This window comes from Sinohyriopsis cumingii, unplaced genomic scaffold (genome assembly GCF_028554795.1).
Source record: "Sinohyriopsis cumingii isolate HCF-2022 unplaced genomic scaffold, ASM2855479v2 utg000913l, whole genome shotgun sequence".
Taxonomy (NCBI): Eukaryota; Metazoa; Mollusca; class Bivalvia; order Unionida; family Unionidae; genus Sinohyriopsis; species Sinohyriopsis cumingii.
The window spans coordinates 5307482-5325576 of NW_028315943.1; the positions used below are offsets into that span (position 1 = coordinate 5307482).

Genomic DNA, 18095 nt, shown 5'->3' on the forward strand with positions numbered 1-18095 from the left:
TATGAGGTTTGGTTGTACTGGGATACAATATAACACTTAAAGGTCAAATATGAGGTTCAGCTGGGATACATTATAGCACTGTTGAAAGAAAATATTTTGGGGTTGGGACTAAAATGGGGATTTTCATCACTGATGCTAATCCCTATATTGGTTATTTTTGTCAACCATTTCTTGTTGAGCTCCATGTTATGTACATGCCAACCATTATGTTTTCTTGTCCAGAATTGCATCTTATGCTCATCTGTATGTAGATTACACTTTTCCAGTAGATTAAAAACTAAAAATAAAGCATAAAAAGTCTGATCAGAAAAAGCACAAATCAACACTACATTACAAATTTATAAAGAAGATAATGAGAGTCATGCAATACAGAAGTCAGAATGAGGACAGAATTTGCGGACTTCGTGATCATTTGGCAAAAGTTAGACATGTACAAGCTAAAGTGAGTTTTGAATATAAATAATATGTCAGTATGTTTTGTGCTTGTATTCTGTTTCTAATCCACATGGAATTTTTCCATTTTTGCCAAGTACTTTGACCTGCAGATAAAGTTAGTAGTAAAAATAAATGTGCATTTTCATAGCACACTGTAATTATAGCATATAATATAATAGTTACAATGTCGTAGTCTCAACAAAGTAATGTTACTTATATTTGTACTAGTAATATATACATTACACTTTTTATGCTCAGATTATGCTTTTTTGCCACTTATATTAGCAAAAATTATGCTTATACCTCTATGAGAGTTGGCATGTTTACTGTTAGTGGTGAACAAGATAGAGCAGTCGTGCCTTTTTGATGGCACTTGCATGAACAGTTAAGGTTTTGGTTGAGTTTTTAATTAGCATTGTTTTCCTAAACCTATGATAGCTCATCATCATACTTGCCATAAATAATGATGAATCTAAAGCAATTCATTTTATAATATGCCTGATCATCCCTTTTACAGTAATGGATTTTCTTCATTCGTTAGATGAAACATAAAACTATGACGATTCATTCTGCAACATGCTTTCTCTTCATTTTGACCTTGGATGGATGGACTCTTCCAATATTTTTCTAATTTCAGGGAGCTTCACAATCAGAAATTAAGAAAGCCTATCGCAAACTCAGCCTTACATTCCATCCAGACAAAGAAACAGGGGACGAAAAGAAATTTATGAGAATTGCCAAGGCTTATGCTGCGTAAGTTGTATTCGACCATTTGGTCCATCTTAACATGGTAATGGATAGATATACTGTTCAGCTAAAGCAAATTTTTGTTTCTCCTTGCATTGTGATTGGGCATTTCATCACCATCACATTTATATCTACAGTATAGGCTTTTATAACTCAAATGTCATGAAGTGGTAATTTTTAAGGTCCCCACCTTAAGGTTATATAGCAAACAATGATTTACTGAAAAGAAGGAACAACTGATGTAATCATAATATCACAATGCCAGCAGGGGACTGTCAGTCTTTCTTACAAACTCTACAGACTGTTTCAATTTGTTTTCTTGGCAAACCTGTCTGTTAGGCCACGTGAGCTAATTGTATGCCCATCATCCATTGTCCATTTATCTACAGTTGTTTGCCAGCACTCTAGAGTCAGTAGTTTTGATTCATCAGTTTCAATCACACTTGGAATATGGGCCTCCATGGACAGGTTGGATAATGAGTGAGATCCAAAGATATGAATCAGTTGACCTTGCATCTGATTAGCTGACCTTGTGACTACTTTGAAGGCCATATTTCTACTCTAAGCTGATTTAGATCAAACTTGGGACATTGGCTTACATCATAATGCTCAAGAACGAGCTCAGTAAGGGGTGAGATCCACACATAATAAGGTTTTCTTGCATTTAATTGACTGAGCTTGTGACCATGCTAGAAGTCATATTTCTGATCCAGTTTTATCAAGCTTCATGGCTGTTTGTAATATTTGTTATACACAGGGAACTTAAGGGAGAGAACTATTTTTATCACTATGTGTTTTAAACAAGCAACATGAATATTTCCATGCACTCCGTCTGTCTGTCATTCACTGCACACAACCCCCCCACAGTTTTTAAGAAATATTTATGAAACCTGGTTGCAACAGTTCCCCTGTGATGTCAGGTGGCATGACAAATAATTTTGGTTCAATCTACAACCTTTCCTTGCCCATTTATGTCATTGGAATGGGTCATTATTACAATAATTCTTGGTTAGAATTTTTAGATGTACTAGACTCATTCATATATGTAGCTGACATTGGACTCAGTTTCTATCATTACCTCCAAGGACATGATGCTTAAGTCATAACTCGGACACTGTTGAGATTCCCACACTACAATCATATATACACATACTAGATATAAAAATGTTCCAATAAACAGCTGACATTGGTCCCTGGGTCCATCCTGGATTCCAAAGTACTTAATCCTTGGGTCATTACTTGGAAATTTATTATTGAGATCCCCACTGGAAGGCTATACAGCTTATGGCAGTTTACTATATACACTGGTAGTTGATTGTCTCTTTCCCAAGGCTTACAGCTGCTATATTCTGTTTGAAAATGTACCAATGCCTGGCACCATATATGTCGAAGGATACTTGAACCTCTATTCTTAGCTATGATCCATGCATCAACAACTGCTTGTCACCATTCTGTTGTCTATACTTCTGATCCAGTTCAGACTTGGAATATGAGCTTATATCATCAAAACAATTTATTAAACGGAATTGATAATGAGAGAGATCCATGCACATTAATTAATGGATTTTGAATCTGATTGGCTGACCATGTGACTCAGGATGCCTTTCTTCAAATCCAATTTTGACCAGACTTGGAATATCTGCTTACATTGTTAAGTTATGAGTTCATTAATGAACTAGATCATAATGAAGTTATCTTGCATCTGTTTGGTAGAGCTTGTGACCATTGTAGAATCAATATTTCTGATCCAGTTTTGATCAGACTTAGAGTCTTTCCTTTTTGGACAAGTTCAATAATGTGTAAGATCCATGCATATTATTGGCTTACCAAGTGCTGTAGAAGCCATATTTGTGATCTGATTTTGCATATTATGAGCAATGTCTGACCCACTTGGGCCTCATGTTGTAGATTTAAAAGGGTGGAAATAATTTCTTTAAAACAAAATCTTATCTCTGTGTAATCATTCAGCATTAAAACTGTTACAGTGGTTAATGTAAATTTTACCAAACTCCTATGTCTGTCTTCTGAAGAGAGCAGAAATGAAATGTAGTCATTTTATTCCAACAAAGGATTTTAAAACTGCACATGTATGTGTGTCTGTTTGTGCATGTATGTATTTATGTTTGTACATATGTGTCTGTGCATGTATGTATGTATGTATGTATTTTTTAACAGTGCCTTAGCACAATAGTAGTTTTATGGTGCCAACTAAAAGTTGCCTTACTGACTTTCAGTGATGTTTAAATTAAAAGCATCATTGCGAGCATTTTCCTCAAGTCCATCTGTTGACTCTTTGGTATACATCCTTAGTATAACATGGAGCTTATGAACTTTTGCTTCCTAATATCTCAAACAAATTTACAATTTACAAAACCATTAGGTTACATGTAATAGTTGGTATTTCTATCGTACAAAACGTTTATAACAAAATATTTTCGACATGAAATGTTTGAAATAATTAGTTTGCTTGCTAATTATGCCACAACTCTATTTATTATTTTGCAGGCTAACAGATGAAGAAACCAAAAAGAATTGGGAAGAATATGGAAACCCAGATGGTCCTGGAGGTGTGTACTGGCATCATTGTTGCATGCAAAATAGCTCCTGTTTTGACAAGACTAGTTTGGTCCATTGATTAGTTATTCATCAATTATCAATTGGTTTAGAGAAAGAAAAAAACTGATGATCAGTTATGGCATATATTAGATTTACCAACACAACTTTGTGTACAAAAGTTGACTCAAGAATCCAAAATCACAAAGCATAAATCAATGAAATTGTGGTTGTATACAGGCATAAAATGCTGTCATTTCTGATATTTTGTTAATTGTCCCTTTATTTGGATTAAATGCATTGAAGTTTTAATTACATTGTTGACTTGGGCCAGAAAAAAAGCATGAGCTTTATTTTCATCTGAAATTGAAATTGTCATAAACTCACACACAAAAAATGAAACTTTTTCTTTAATATTTTATTTTTAAATTCTGGGCAAAAAACACTGATTGTACTGGTTTGTTGTAATCAAATTTGGATACTCACATGGTGGTTAATCTCCATTGATGTATCAGACTGGGGGGAAGTATTACCTGTCCTATGATGGAAGTGTCTGCAAATTACTGACAATAGCTTTTATCTGCATTGATACAAGTCTTGAAGTCTGGCTTGAGAAGTAACATTAAACTCAAGACCATTACTTTCTGTGTTCTATTTTACAGTTACAAAGTTTGGAATTGCTCTTCCCAAATGGATCATAGAAGAAGGAAACTCTGTTTGGGTAAGATGCTTGGATAGTGTAGACTTATCATATTCTGTTATGTTTAAAGTACGCTTTTTATACCTATTTCTTCTTCAGATATATTACCCAGTCATAGTACCTTATGGGCACTATGTCACAAATCCAGCCCTCACATGTAGTTTTATTTTAGCTATAAGATCCAAATGTTATGTCACATGATGCCATTGGACAGAGTGATCTCCCTTTGAGATAGGTACTGGTACTAAATCCAGTGTGTACCTCAGTTACTACTTCTCCTCATGCAGAGTATCATGATCTCTCCAGGTGAGAGACCTTGCAAACCGGCTTCAAGAATTTTGTAACTTATTCAACATTAGAGCAAGTTGAGGGACTTTCTTATCTCAAGGAAGTATACTCTATCTATATATATATATATATCCAGCTTCTTCATGCTCCTTTCTTTTGCAGACATTTTTATATCTGCTGTAGAATTACAACTTTGTCGGAACAAATTAGCCCTTCTGTACTTATCTGCACATGTCACTAGTACAGCTTGGATTGGGGCATTCACCTAATAACTTTTTGTGTTGTGCAGGTAATGTTGTGCTATTGAAATCTCTTGAGTTGCATCAGTTATTTAATTTGATGCTGCATGTATATCATTGTATTATTTTGTTTAAGTCAGATACTTACAGATTGTTTTCTATAGATAATTTAAGGTCAGATCATCCATTTTGTGGCTATAAAAAGATAAGCTTCAGTGACTTTACCTGTTTAGGCAGTCTCTTAGACCTTGTTCAAAGTAAGCTAACACCATATATTTTATATAACAGCATCCACTTCTTAGTGACTGTTCTCAGTTTTTACTTACTGTGTGCCCTTTCTTGTAGGTAAGTTTACATAACATAGTGTACCGCCCAGTAACTTCCACTCCTTGACGTGAGGCTGGTTACACATGTATAACATTGTCTGCTTAAATTCTTGTTACAGATTTTGACCATACAGTGTAAATAGTGGAAAGGTGTGCACAACAAACATTGTACATGTCTAGCATGCATTGGTTACCACTCCACATATAAATGGGCTGAACTGAAAAAGTCAGTGGACCTTTGCATTGGGAGCACTATCAAAACAGAAAGGGAAAATTCAGAAGCACACTGGGAGACGAGGATGCCATTAGTATTTATGCTGATGTTACCTCATTGAACGATTTTATGTTGGATGAATATCTCAATCTGTGAAATACCTTTTGGCAACTGCTACAGTTCCATCCTTACTGCCTTAACCAGACAAACCATTTAAACCTCATACCACATTGGTTCAATGCCTCTGTCAGCTACATACGAGTGAGATCAAGATCAAACCAAATCAACTCAGATACTGTCTCACATAGTGCCAGCAGGCACTGGATCTGTTGATCAAATATCCCATAACCCATCTCAGCAAAAGAAATGGACAGAATCCTGGAAGATAAAATGGCAGTGTTCTACCATGATTACACTCTGCCATATGTTTCAGATTGCAACAGGTCAACACCTCAGTCAACCTTACCCTAAAAGTCAAAGTAAGTGATGTCTTTGTCCAGTATGCCTACCCAGCACACGAACACCGGCACTCAAATGGATCAGCATATCCACTTGTAGTGCTAGAAGACACTCAGGGCATCCTATGTCCAGTTTAGTGCCCTAGTATTCATTTGATATTTTTAACTTCATGTGCCACTCTAAGGAAGGACTTAAGTGATCATTTGGAAGTTACCATCAGGAAGATATGCTATAATCTTTGGCAGTTATATTAGACATTCTTCTAAAGATGATGAAGTTCACTCACAAGCGCTATCATCTTTGCTAGATCTAACAATGTCAGGAGCAGTCTTTACCTTTCAGGCATCAATTGAAGAAGTCTTTCAACTGTTACCACCAGAGTTTTGTACTCATATTTCTTTGGCAACAGTTTGGTTGTGAGTTCCAGCATCTGTTAACTTGCTAATAAGACAAATCAGCATTCAGACTACTCACAGACTGGTTGAGTGGCTGAGCTGATGGGATGCTTACAAAGAATTGCAGAACTCTAATGTCAGTAGGCATTCCATCTGGTTTTAGTAGTAGGAGATTTGGTAAAACATCCCAGTAATAGACAGAGACATTGCAGGTCTTGGAATGTCAAAATCTTCAATTTTGATGGATTGGAAGAGTCTTTGATGTTAATTCAGAATATCAAGGCAGTTGGCTCCATGTTGATCTCAGTGGCACTCTACCAAGAAGCTTAAAACAATTTATCCTATTCCACTATCTCTCCCACTGGACATACATGAGAGTATGTCTCTCGAATAGTGCAAGTATTCAGTAGTGTTGCACAGGATTAACTAGCCAATCCTTTATCAGCAGTGACATATCTTTGGCAGCTGGAAAGAGATGCAATACTGTACATTTTCAATTATTGAACTTGGCAAGTGGTTTCAAAGGTCCTCTCTATTGCATTCATTGGCCCTCTTCTATTGTCCAGGGTCCCTACAGCCACAAATGTCCCAAAAGACCCATTCAGGGCAGATATACTGGAGCAAGAAATCAACCATCTTCAGAAAAGGGTGGTTGAGATGGTTCACTACATAAAATTGCCTTCCAGATACTCCCTTTCAGACCCATCATCAGTCCCTGGGTCTATACACACATTATGGACAGAATAATGACTCACTTTAGGACCATGTCCACAACCTTGACATCAAACTATCTTGGCAACATTCTCCAGAAAAAAAAAAAGTTATGTTTTGAATCAAGACATGAAATTCCTTGTTATACAAGTTAACTGACTTAACACAGGTACAACCATCGAGCATGATGGTTTGCATGTATGTGGTATAGCAGACTGGGTTGCATATCTCCTTCAGACCTGCCAACCCTCGTGATTTTGGCATGAATTTCATGGCTCTCAATAGCTATTCATGGATTCACACCATGTGCAAAAAATCATGGATTCATACCATGTGCAAAAAATCATGGATTCCTGAATTCTCAATTGACTTAAATCAGGTATAACTTTTATTGTGTTAAGTGCTAGTCGAGATAGCAGCAGTGGTCACTGATGCCAATAATGGACCTGTATTTGCTAGAATCGATGTTAGTAGAACTATATCCAATTGTTACAGTTTGCCCTGTAGTAAGCATTGTTAAGTATATAATCTGTTTTTAGAACAGAAGTTTTACAAATACTCATGAAGAAAAATGGGGCCAAATTGAATTTTGATAAAATGGCATATGGATTCACTTCGTGCAACAGTAATTTTCTTTTAAACAAACACTGAATGAAGACAGCATTTTCAAATGGAGGAATTTTTGAGATATTGAAAGATTAGCATATATCGTAATTTGTTTAAGTTCCTCTTATTCCGCGCATGAGCCGATACCACTAATCATCAAACATTTGACATTTCAATTTCTTCATTAATAACATTTCATAATTAATATACAATATGCTCAAAATCTTTTCATCTTCAAGGAAAAGGGTATGTATTACACAAAACATGAAGCATAGATTGGTGTACACCGAAAATTGAAACAATGAAACATCAGTGTACATTATGCTTTTCACACAGTAGTGTGCCATGAATTTTAGAATTGGGAATGTGCACAGGGGCTAGTACCATTGCTTACAATTTACCTGTCATACATGTACTGTATAATAATATACGTATGATGGGGTCCCGAGTGGTCAAGTGGTCTAAAGCGCTGTCCGTTACGGATCACTGCCATCTCACCTCTGTCTGCATGGGTTCGAGTCTAGGATTCGGCTAACGTGGGTATGTGAGAAAGCTCGCCAGTAGCTTCTCGTGGGTCGGTGGTTTTTCCAGGGTTCTTCCTCCATTATTAATACTGGCCGCAATGCATAGCCTATCGTGTGCTGAAATATGGCGTTAAACCCCACAACAACAACAACATATATGTATGACTGATAAATTGTAAGCAATGATACAAGCCCCTTTGGGCATGTGGCAGAACTATGTGAAAAAACACACCAGGGTTTGAAATTAGTGGTAGTCCGCTAGCCCGATGCTAGCAGATTTCCTGTCAGAGTAGTAACTTTCATAATGTTAATAGTCCGATGGGCTAGTAAGTTTTGGTTATCAATAGTCAGTGTTTGTTTATGCCATTCCCTAATAAAGACTTGACTCGGCTGATGTTCTGTAGGATCAAAGCAGTGGTCATTGTAAACACAGTCATAAAATATTAGCATGAGAAGATGAAGTCAATTTCTGCCTTGAAAAGGTGCATTTCTATAACAAGAATTCATTCGATTTTGTGCATTTCACTTAACAGCGCAAATTATGGTCCCTCATTAACAACGGAAGTTTCTTAATTGATCCTTATTAATCTGATAATGAATTAAATGAAAAAATGACGTGGTATCACACTTTATTCACTCGACCACAGTAACAAACTACAAAGCAGTATACCACACAAAAGAACACAGCAAAAACTATTCAAAGAAATTAGTTTGCACGTTTTTTTTGTTTAAGGTTCTTTTTTATTTTGCTCGCTACCCAAATGCCCCAACAGTCTCAAACAGGAAACTACATATTTTCCATTTCCATCGAAATAATTACAAGAATTAGATCAGTTTATTATGATTACGTTATTGACACATCCTTTCCATACAACTACTTTCTCTATTATGATAAGAATAGTTTTTATATTTTTTGCCTTACAAGAATGAACAAATAATTGAATACACATGGATATATCCAAGCAGAATGCCGTACATTTGTTGGGAATTAAAATCTCCGAGCATGGGCATGTAAGATTTGAAAATGTTCTGCCTTATTATTAATTTCAACAATACATTGAGGATCGATTAATTAGGAACAATTACCAAACTTACGACTTAAGATACCGTAATTGGAGCTGTTAAATACAATGGGCAGAGTGTCAGATGGCTTTGTTTGATGGGAACACACCTTTTCCAAGCTGAAACTAACACTATCTTCTGATGCTAATATTTTATAACAGTGTTTACAATAGCCATTGCATTGATCATGCAGAACATCTGCTGAAGTTAAGTCTTTGTTAGGGAGAGGCCATTTAATGGTGGGAGATGGAAAGACGTGTTTCTTGCTCTGACTTTCTTATATAAAGGACAATGTGCCATTCCTTTTCTTGCTTTAAATAAATCGCGTCAGCTATACTATAACATCTTGTATTTCAAAACAAGGCACAATTCCAGGCAAAATGTGGCATTTAATAGAAGGTGTTCAGCCACTAGAAAAAAAAAGCAAAAGTTGAAGGAGAATGATGAGGAATAATTCTTATGATAGGGAAAAGCATAATGGAAAATTTCAGAAGAAATGGACAAAAGACGGAATGGCTGAATTATGACGAGGAAAGGAACGTTATGTGGTGTAACTGGTGTACGCAATTTGCAAAAACAAACACAGAAAACATCTAGTTTTGTTGCAGTTTGTTCGAACTTTAAAATTGAATCGGCAAACATACATGAAAGCTGTGTGACATTGTTTTGTGAACAGGACTAATAAAGATTTGGCAGGACTAGTAAATTTCTCAATATAATAGTCCTTCTGGCTACAAAGAAATTTGTGTTAAATTCGAGCCCTGAACACTGATAGCAAAAAGCATATAAATATTGTTAAAATTAAAAGCACCCCCAGCAGATTTCATCTCTGGAGTACCTACTCAAGTCCTGCAAAGTACTAATACTGAAGCATTGTTTGTGAGTTTTCTTGTTGAATATAATCTGCTATTCTCAGTTGGATATCAACAAAAGCGACAGTGAAAAAATATTTACTATTGTGAGGAAAAATAATACAAACTTAAGTGCCTCCATTGGTGCTGAAAATTTGCTTAAATTTTAGTCACCAAGACTAACCAGCAGGCAAGAAGCCTGAACTGTTTTGAAACAAATTTACCAAATTGAGGAAGTTCAAGTCTGCCATGGCATCATATCATGAAGTTTGTTTATACATGTATCAGTAAATTTGGCTGCAAATAAATTTGTACTTGTAATCAGTGTAAATAAAGTGGATGAAGCTTGTGCCATGGTATAATTTTTCACTAACTGTGTTCAAAATTCACTCCATTTTATCCCTCTTTTCAATAATTGCGAGACTGGAAGATTGGCAGCTCTGCTTCTTTAGTCATTTCTGGAGGCCAGTGGCAAGTAATCCACTCAGGATAATCTTTTGTGTATCAATATTCTAGAGATAAAAGCCATACTTAAAGCATTTCATTGGGGGCAGAAGCTACATTGGATGGGCATTCTCATCCTGTTCAACAACTCCATTATAGTAAAGAAGAAGGCAATGGGGAACCAGATCCTTACATTTATGTTTGGGATTTTTTCAGGTGGTGTCATCAATGACAAATCCACATACATGTTTATTATATTCCAGGCAGACTACATTATGTAACATGTACACGTGGATTCATCTTGAAAGAATCGACTAATTAAATTGAAAGGTTGCAATGGGGTAGCACATTGGTAGGTTTATTTGTGATAAAGTTGGAATGCAAACCAACAAACCTTTGTTTCACCAGGTCTGGATCAAAGACCTGGGCAGTTGATATTTGTTTCATAGATTGGAATTGCTTGGATGCTTTCCTTTGACCTTCAACACCTCTGATGCCAAAGGTGTTACAAAAAGCTAGAGAATCAGAGTGTCACATCATGCTGATTGCACACTTCAAGTAGGAAAAACTGTGATTTAATAATTTGGTGAATTCATGTCAGAAACTCAAGAATAGATATCTTACCCTATCTCTTAAAGCAACAATGATGGCAGGCTTTTCAGTCGAATCCATAGCTTGTGAACCTGCATGTATGGATAATATTAAACAAACCCTCAAGAACAAACAATTTACACAAGTGTAAAAAATAATCACTTCAGTGAGAAAGACCTCCATTTTGAAAGCACGAGGGGAAGTAGAGACTTTTCTCACAATTTCTACCCTAAATAGCTGACTTCCTTCTTTGCCTCTTTGAAGAGAAACAGCTCCAGTAATGAGAAAAGGTTAACATTCGACAATCTCTGACATGCTGCATCATCATAGAACAGAGGATATAGGTGAAAACAAAGACCTCTGCAATCTTCTGTTGAATTTGATCTCACATGCCCAAGAGAGTGAGATCTATTATGGGTTCTCACCTGGCTTAATAAAACACTGTCTGAACTTGTTGCTCACAAGAGCTATATTGGTTCACCTCTTGTATAAGACCTGCTTCCTAATTGCATTAACTACAACAGGAGAACTGTTGACATGCATGCTTTGTCCATTGATTGAAACTACTTAGAGTTCCAGTGGGATGACTGTAGTCAACTTTCTCTATCTTCTGCCTCAGGGATCTTTCATGCTAAAAGGCTTAGACCTGTTGTGGCCTCTCACCGCAGCTCAAATGATTACCTTTCTGGGTCATTTGGCAGATTGGTAATGATGCAGTGTGATGACTTCCAAAAGATTTTTCTTCAGCCAGGTTCTCCTCCTATGAGCTGCCTTACATATCTTAGGGAACTGGTGGTGGTCTCTCAGGAGGTAAGGGAGGTATGTTCCTCCATCTTTTACCAATTCTCTTAAGGTATTAGGATCAGTCGAGCGTTTAAAAGAAAACCAATTTATCTAGTGAAACAATTTTTCTACAATACTTACCCAATCATAATACGGATACACCATACCAACCTCCCCCCAGTTACATCCTACTTATACAGAAAAGAAAAACTTTATCTAAAAGGGCAGAATTTTTTTCTCAAGAAATTTACTGCATCATTGGTGGTGTTGTAGCCCTTAAGATTGGACCTTTTATGGTTTAACTTATTGCAAAGTTATCTAATTACATAACAGTATGGTTTGCAGATATACCTACTTGCATAATCCTTATTTTGTAAACAGTACATTGGAGGCATGTAGATACACCTAATGAGAGAACCTTTGCCAGGCTTGAAAATAGTGTCTGAGATTGACAGGTTGAGGACATGTCGCTCTCTGAGGCAGCCAGGTCCTACATAGGTATTAACATTTATGAGTTGGGACTGAGGATGAGCAGATTCAATACCAAGGCACAGTTACAAATGTTCTTTGCATCTTTCATGAGCATGAATTGTGCTGCCTTTTAAGTTGTATTTGCCACAGTAACGATCACTTGATCTGTCAGCCAAATCACAAAACTTCAGATAGGTTGAACACAATAGTTTTCCCACCTCCCCATCATATTCAATCCACTGACAATTTTTTTTCAAGACTGCTTTAAATATTTGTCCTTTAAATATTTGTCATACATTCCTACCTTGTTTTGCTCATTCTTTTAATTTGGAAGGCCAATTTTTATTTTTGTTTCCTTCAACTTTTCTGATTTGCAGGTTATATTTCAGTGTTTTAGCAGCTAATTCAGCCTCATGATTTGTATGCCAGTCACAAATTATAACCATATCTTTTGCATCAGGTATTTCAGGTTCTTGCTGAGTAAGGCTTCACGTGGAAGATTGGAATGTGTGGTTTCCAAAGTAAGACGATAAAGTCTTTTTCTTTGAGATGAAACTTTTGGACTTGCAGTTTCTATATACTTGTGGACTGGTACTCAAATCCAGGGTCAAGTTTCTATATACTTGTGGACTGGTACTCAAATCCAGGGTCAAGAATAACCACTGCTATTTTCAGGCCTGGTCTTGTTTTTAAAATAGAGCAATGAAAGCTTGCATATTTACTTAGCTGAAAACTTTGTTTTTGTAAACAGTATGTTGGAGTTTTGCACATGTACCTTTTTTGTAAACAGTATGTTGGAGTTTTGCATTATATGTACCTTTTTTGTCAACAGTATGTTGGAGTTTTACATATATACTTTTTTGTCAACAGTATGTTGGAGTTTTGCATATGTACGTTTTTGTAAACAGTATGTTGGAGTTTTGCATATATACCTTTTTGTAAACTGTACATTGTTGGCTTCATAATTGTTTTATTAATATTTCATGTTCTGTTTTGCAGGTGCTTGCCTTATATGGTGTAATTTTTATGGTCATTTTGCCAGTTGTTGTGGTAAGTAATGCTTAATTATTTCTCTGTAACTTTGTTAAGATAAAAAGGCATTAAATGGGGACATTGTATTTTGCATCATTACACTTTGAATTCATTATGTTATTTCTAAAATATGATTTAAAATAATGTTAAAAAATTGTACAAACAAGGATAAAAAATATTGTTAGATATTTTATGTGATTATTTAGTAAAGTTACTACAGCTTGTAACACATAATTACAACATCACAGATTTATTTTTGTGTGTGGAGGAAACTGAAGAATCCAGATGAAATCAATGACCTTGGGTCCTTACATATGATCTGGGGATTAAAACCTGGACAAGAGAAAACATGAAATACTAGTAACAATACTGTCAGTCCACTCATGTTCATTTTTCCTTATTCAAACATTAGTTCAAGTTTAGATTTTTTTGCCACTCTGTTATGTGTGTTTTGGTTGATTACGGTAGTCATTGGTTCAGGAGATTAAATGTTACTATCAGTGAAAACACCAAAATATTTCTGCTCTTAGCCAGAATATTTTTAATCCCCAACATCAACCAACCTTCAGAGAATTATTGACCGCTTTGGTGGCCTAGTGTTAGAGTGTCCACCTCAGATGTGGGAGGTCATGGGTTCAATCCCCAGCCAAGTCATACCAAAGACTTACAAAACTGGTACTAACAGCTGCCTCGCTTGGTGCTCAGCATTAAGAGGTTAGTACTATGACTGGTCATCCTGGTGTCAGGATAAAGTGACTGGGTGGGACATCATGCTACATGTCTGTGGCATGATGCCCCAGTGCTAGACATCACTATAAACTCACACTGCTAACATCATAATGATATGACTGAAAAATTGTTGAAGCTACTTTAAAAATCCCAAATCACATCACATCTTTTTCACTGGTATTCACAGAAATTTTGAAAACAAGTTGAAACAATGGAACATTTTTAAATTCACATAATATAGAGATACGTGCATGAACATCGATGACCCAGTGTCACCCAGAAGGTTTGGAGAAAATAACATCATGTGATGAATTCATGAAGGCCAGAAGAGAAACAGATCCTTTCACCAACAATATGATTATTAACATGAATGAAACTGTAGTGTACTTTGATCTCATTCCTGGATGGACTGATGATAAGATGGGGGTCAAAAGTGTGAGAATTAGCAAGACTAGTGCAGATTTGAAAAATATGACTTTAGTCCTTGCAGTTTCCGCTTCAGATGATCTGTTGCCTCAAACAAGTTTACATGGTATGAGAAAGCTAAAAAAAATATATGTACCGAAAGAATGGATCATACATGTGCAGGAGAAGGGTTGTGTTGATGAGATGATGCTGCAGTGGATTAGAGTTTTATCTTAAGTACACAGTTTTATGTTCTGTAAAATTTCAGTTGGAGTGCATTTTCCGACATGTAATTTTCCAGTAATTTAAAAGGTGTCCCACAACTTACAACTCGGAAAAATGATGTGTCCCGGAACATACAGTGCACAAAAAAATTACTTTTAAAATTAATTTATGGTGTCCAAACAAATATGCTGTCCAACATATACAGTAAATATGGTAAAATCATTTTTTACAATAAAAGCTTGATGTATATAACTTAACATGCAGAATTAAGTCATTATTATTATTGATAAAGCAAAATAATGGTCAAAACAATTAGTGAAATTAATTCTTTGTGTATAAACTGCACATTTTACTCACCCTTGTACCTTACAATCAGAAAACTCCCTTTTGTGAAGAACTTTGTCTTATGGTCACAACTGTACATGCTGTTTTTTCACATAGTAAAATATCTCCCTTACAGATAGCTTAGTTTTAGTTACTAGAAATTTTGGGCTTGTCTCAACATAGCATTGTTAATGTAACCTGAACTGCACATATTTTTAGGGAATATGGTGGTACAGGTCAATCAAGTTCAGCAAGGACCAGGTGCTCTTAGACACGACACGTCTTTACTATTACTTCTTCCAGAAGGTCCCAAACATGACTCTCAAAAGTAAGTATATTTTGAAATTAAACTTGATCTATTTATACATCTGATATGACAAGAACAGTGGCCATTTTGAAACTCATGTTATTGCTACTCATAATGGGATAGTCATATCAACATAGGTTTTAGCTAAAAGATTTTTTATTATGTCTAGTTGGTCCCAAATAAAAGTGGTGCCTAATTGATGTCTAGTATGTATGACATGGAATTCATCTTGAAAAGCTTGATGCTACAACTTTTGAACATAAGTCATATCAGTATGAGGTTTTTACTGGTAGATATCTTAAGATATCTTGTTGATCCTGAATGCAAATGGTGCAGATCAGACCTATATGGCATCTTGAATGTTTTAACACTGTCTTTTCTGGGTGAATGGTCATATTGACATGGGGTTTTATAAAAAGACTTACAACAATGTCTAGTAGGTCTTAAATGAAAATGATGCTGTACTGACATCAGATATAGCTACTACTCCACCTTAATGGAAAGTCTACATACGGTTTTTACCAGAAGATTTCTGATGTTGAGTTCATGCTGAAGAAAAAATTAAGATGCAGATCTACCATCATACTCCTGCTAAATGGATGGTCATATTGAAATAGGGCTTTCACCAAAAGACTTCTGATGACTTGTTGTTGGCCCAGACTAATAATGGTGATGATGGCATTTAATATGGATTCTTGTTGTAAGATTTATTCCCCTTTTTGATTTCAAGCCTGATATGGTGTGTGGCAGAATCTTTTGAATGTATCTTGTTTTAAAGTTTTCAGTGCATTGCATGAAAGATGAAAGACCTGTAAATATATATGTCAATAAAAAATAAGAGTACTGTCTATACTTACTTATAAGTCAAGTCAGACTGCAAACAAGAAAGACCCTGATCTGTTGTAGCATTATATACCTGTAGATCAGGGTCTGTGTTGTTGGTTCAGCTGATTACTACTAAGAAACTGCACAGACATTATAGAGTCCAGTTTATACTCAGATTAACACAGATGTCTTTGATAATGACTTTTTAAGCTTGGATTAATTAAGAAAGAATAAAACCCGATGGAAGATCCAAAAAGAAACCATTCTCACTCAAGAATACTTTTCTTTTGCTGAGGATAAACTCGTAAAATGATAACATTTGCTTATATAATTTGATTTTAGCTTGAACAAGTAGAAACTTTACATCAAACTAAATGGAACTCATCCAGTCAGTAATATACAAGATGGGATATACACCTCTCCCTTGATAACTTGAACCCAATTGGATCCAGAAAAAGAGACTACAATATAAGCAATTTTATAAGTGACAGGAGATCACTGAAAAATTGAAAAGGGAATGCCAACCCAGCTGGAAAACAAAGATAGGAATAGGTTGGGGTTACTATTTAATGGTTTAATACCTGTTTTATAGTTGTATTAGGAATTGTCAATACAGTGCCTTTCTAATAAAATTGTTCACCTCTATAAATTACCTTGATTTTCAAGATAACCACACCTTTGAAAGATGGCTGAAATGTCACTCCAAGAAGTTTCAGCACATGTTTTGCTTGTGAAGGTGGATATATTCAAGTGGTATTGTTGATTCATAGTAAAATGATATAAAGTCATCAAGCAACAAATTTCAATATTAAAATTTTATTTCTTGAAAAATTGTTCTATTAATAAAACATTGATGCCATGATTTCATTGAGCAAATCACACTGGGTCGATTCAGGAATTTTAAGTTCCCAACAGACTTGTTGAACTCTTCTCCATAATGAACTGTATGTGAATTGAAGCTTTTCGCTTGCTTTTCTGTGTCATTGATCACATATGCAGATTACTTAATAATTAATTGTATATGTGGAATGAAGCTTTCACTTGCTTCTCTATTATCATTGATCATATTTGTGAGTTATTAGGACAAGCAACTGATTAAAGTTAGATACTTGTAAGTGGCTTACATAATAGTAATTATAAGTGTTTAGTTTTAAATGAATTAATCCAATATGCTAGCTCTTGTGCCATACTTCTTATAAATGGATATATCTATGAAATCAAACTTTTTAATAGATGACATTGGAGTTTTTGTCTCAAATAAGATAATGTCTATTTTAGTTATTGCTACAATATTTAAGACAGGTGAAACATAACATTCATGGATCTTAAAAAAAATAACAAAATGCTTAAAACCTTTTTTTCCAGAGGTCATAATGGTCCTGGCTGCCTCCTTTGAGTTTGACAAGCAACACAATTCTCTAATTGTTGAAAGACCAAGTGACAATGAGGAGGTGCCACCGGTATGATGTATGGAATAAAGCATGTCAGAATGAACACCCAGTATTAAACAAAACATGCCCCCTAATGGAAATATTTGTATAGTATTGTTTGTTTTACTGATTATATTAGTTTAAAGTTGCAGGCACATGTTTATATGATTATGGATGAATCAGTTTTAAAGAATTTTATGGTATGTGTTTTATCAATTACATACACATGTTGCTGTGCTGTAGTTAACATGTATAAATCAAATATGTCCAGGTTACAAATCCTTGCAATTTAAAAAAAAATTCATAATAAAAGTATTTATTATTGACTTTAACAACAGTAACATGAAATCATTTTAACCATGAAAGAAGTTCAGATTTGTGTTAGAAACTTTATTGTGGAAAAAATACTTTGGTTAAAA

At 35.3% G+C, this 18095-nt stretch overlaps 1 protein-coding gene across 2 annotated transcripts in view; it reads left to right on the forward strand.

Moving 5' to 3' along the window:
* The window catches only part of LOC149773090 (translocation protein SEC63 homolog), an 83460-nt gene that overhangs the window by 10794 nt on the left and 54571 nt on the right, over positions 1-18095 (forward strand). For both annotated transcript variants that reach the window (XM_089946849.1, XM_089946850.1), the window contains exons 4-9: positions 1073-1188; positions 3688-3749; positions 4398-4456; positions 13399-13449; positions 15334-15442; positions 17612-17706. In XM_089946849.1, coding sequence (XP_089802975.1) covers positions 1073-1188; positions 3688-3749; positions 4398-4456; positions 13399-13449; positions 15334-15442; positions 17612-17706 — 492 coding nt within the window. The remainder of the gene's footprint in view (positions 1-1072; positions 1189-3687; positions 3750-4397; positions 4457-13398; positions 13450-15333; positions 15443-17611; positions 17707-18095) is intronic.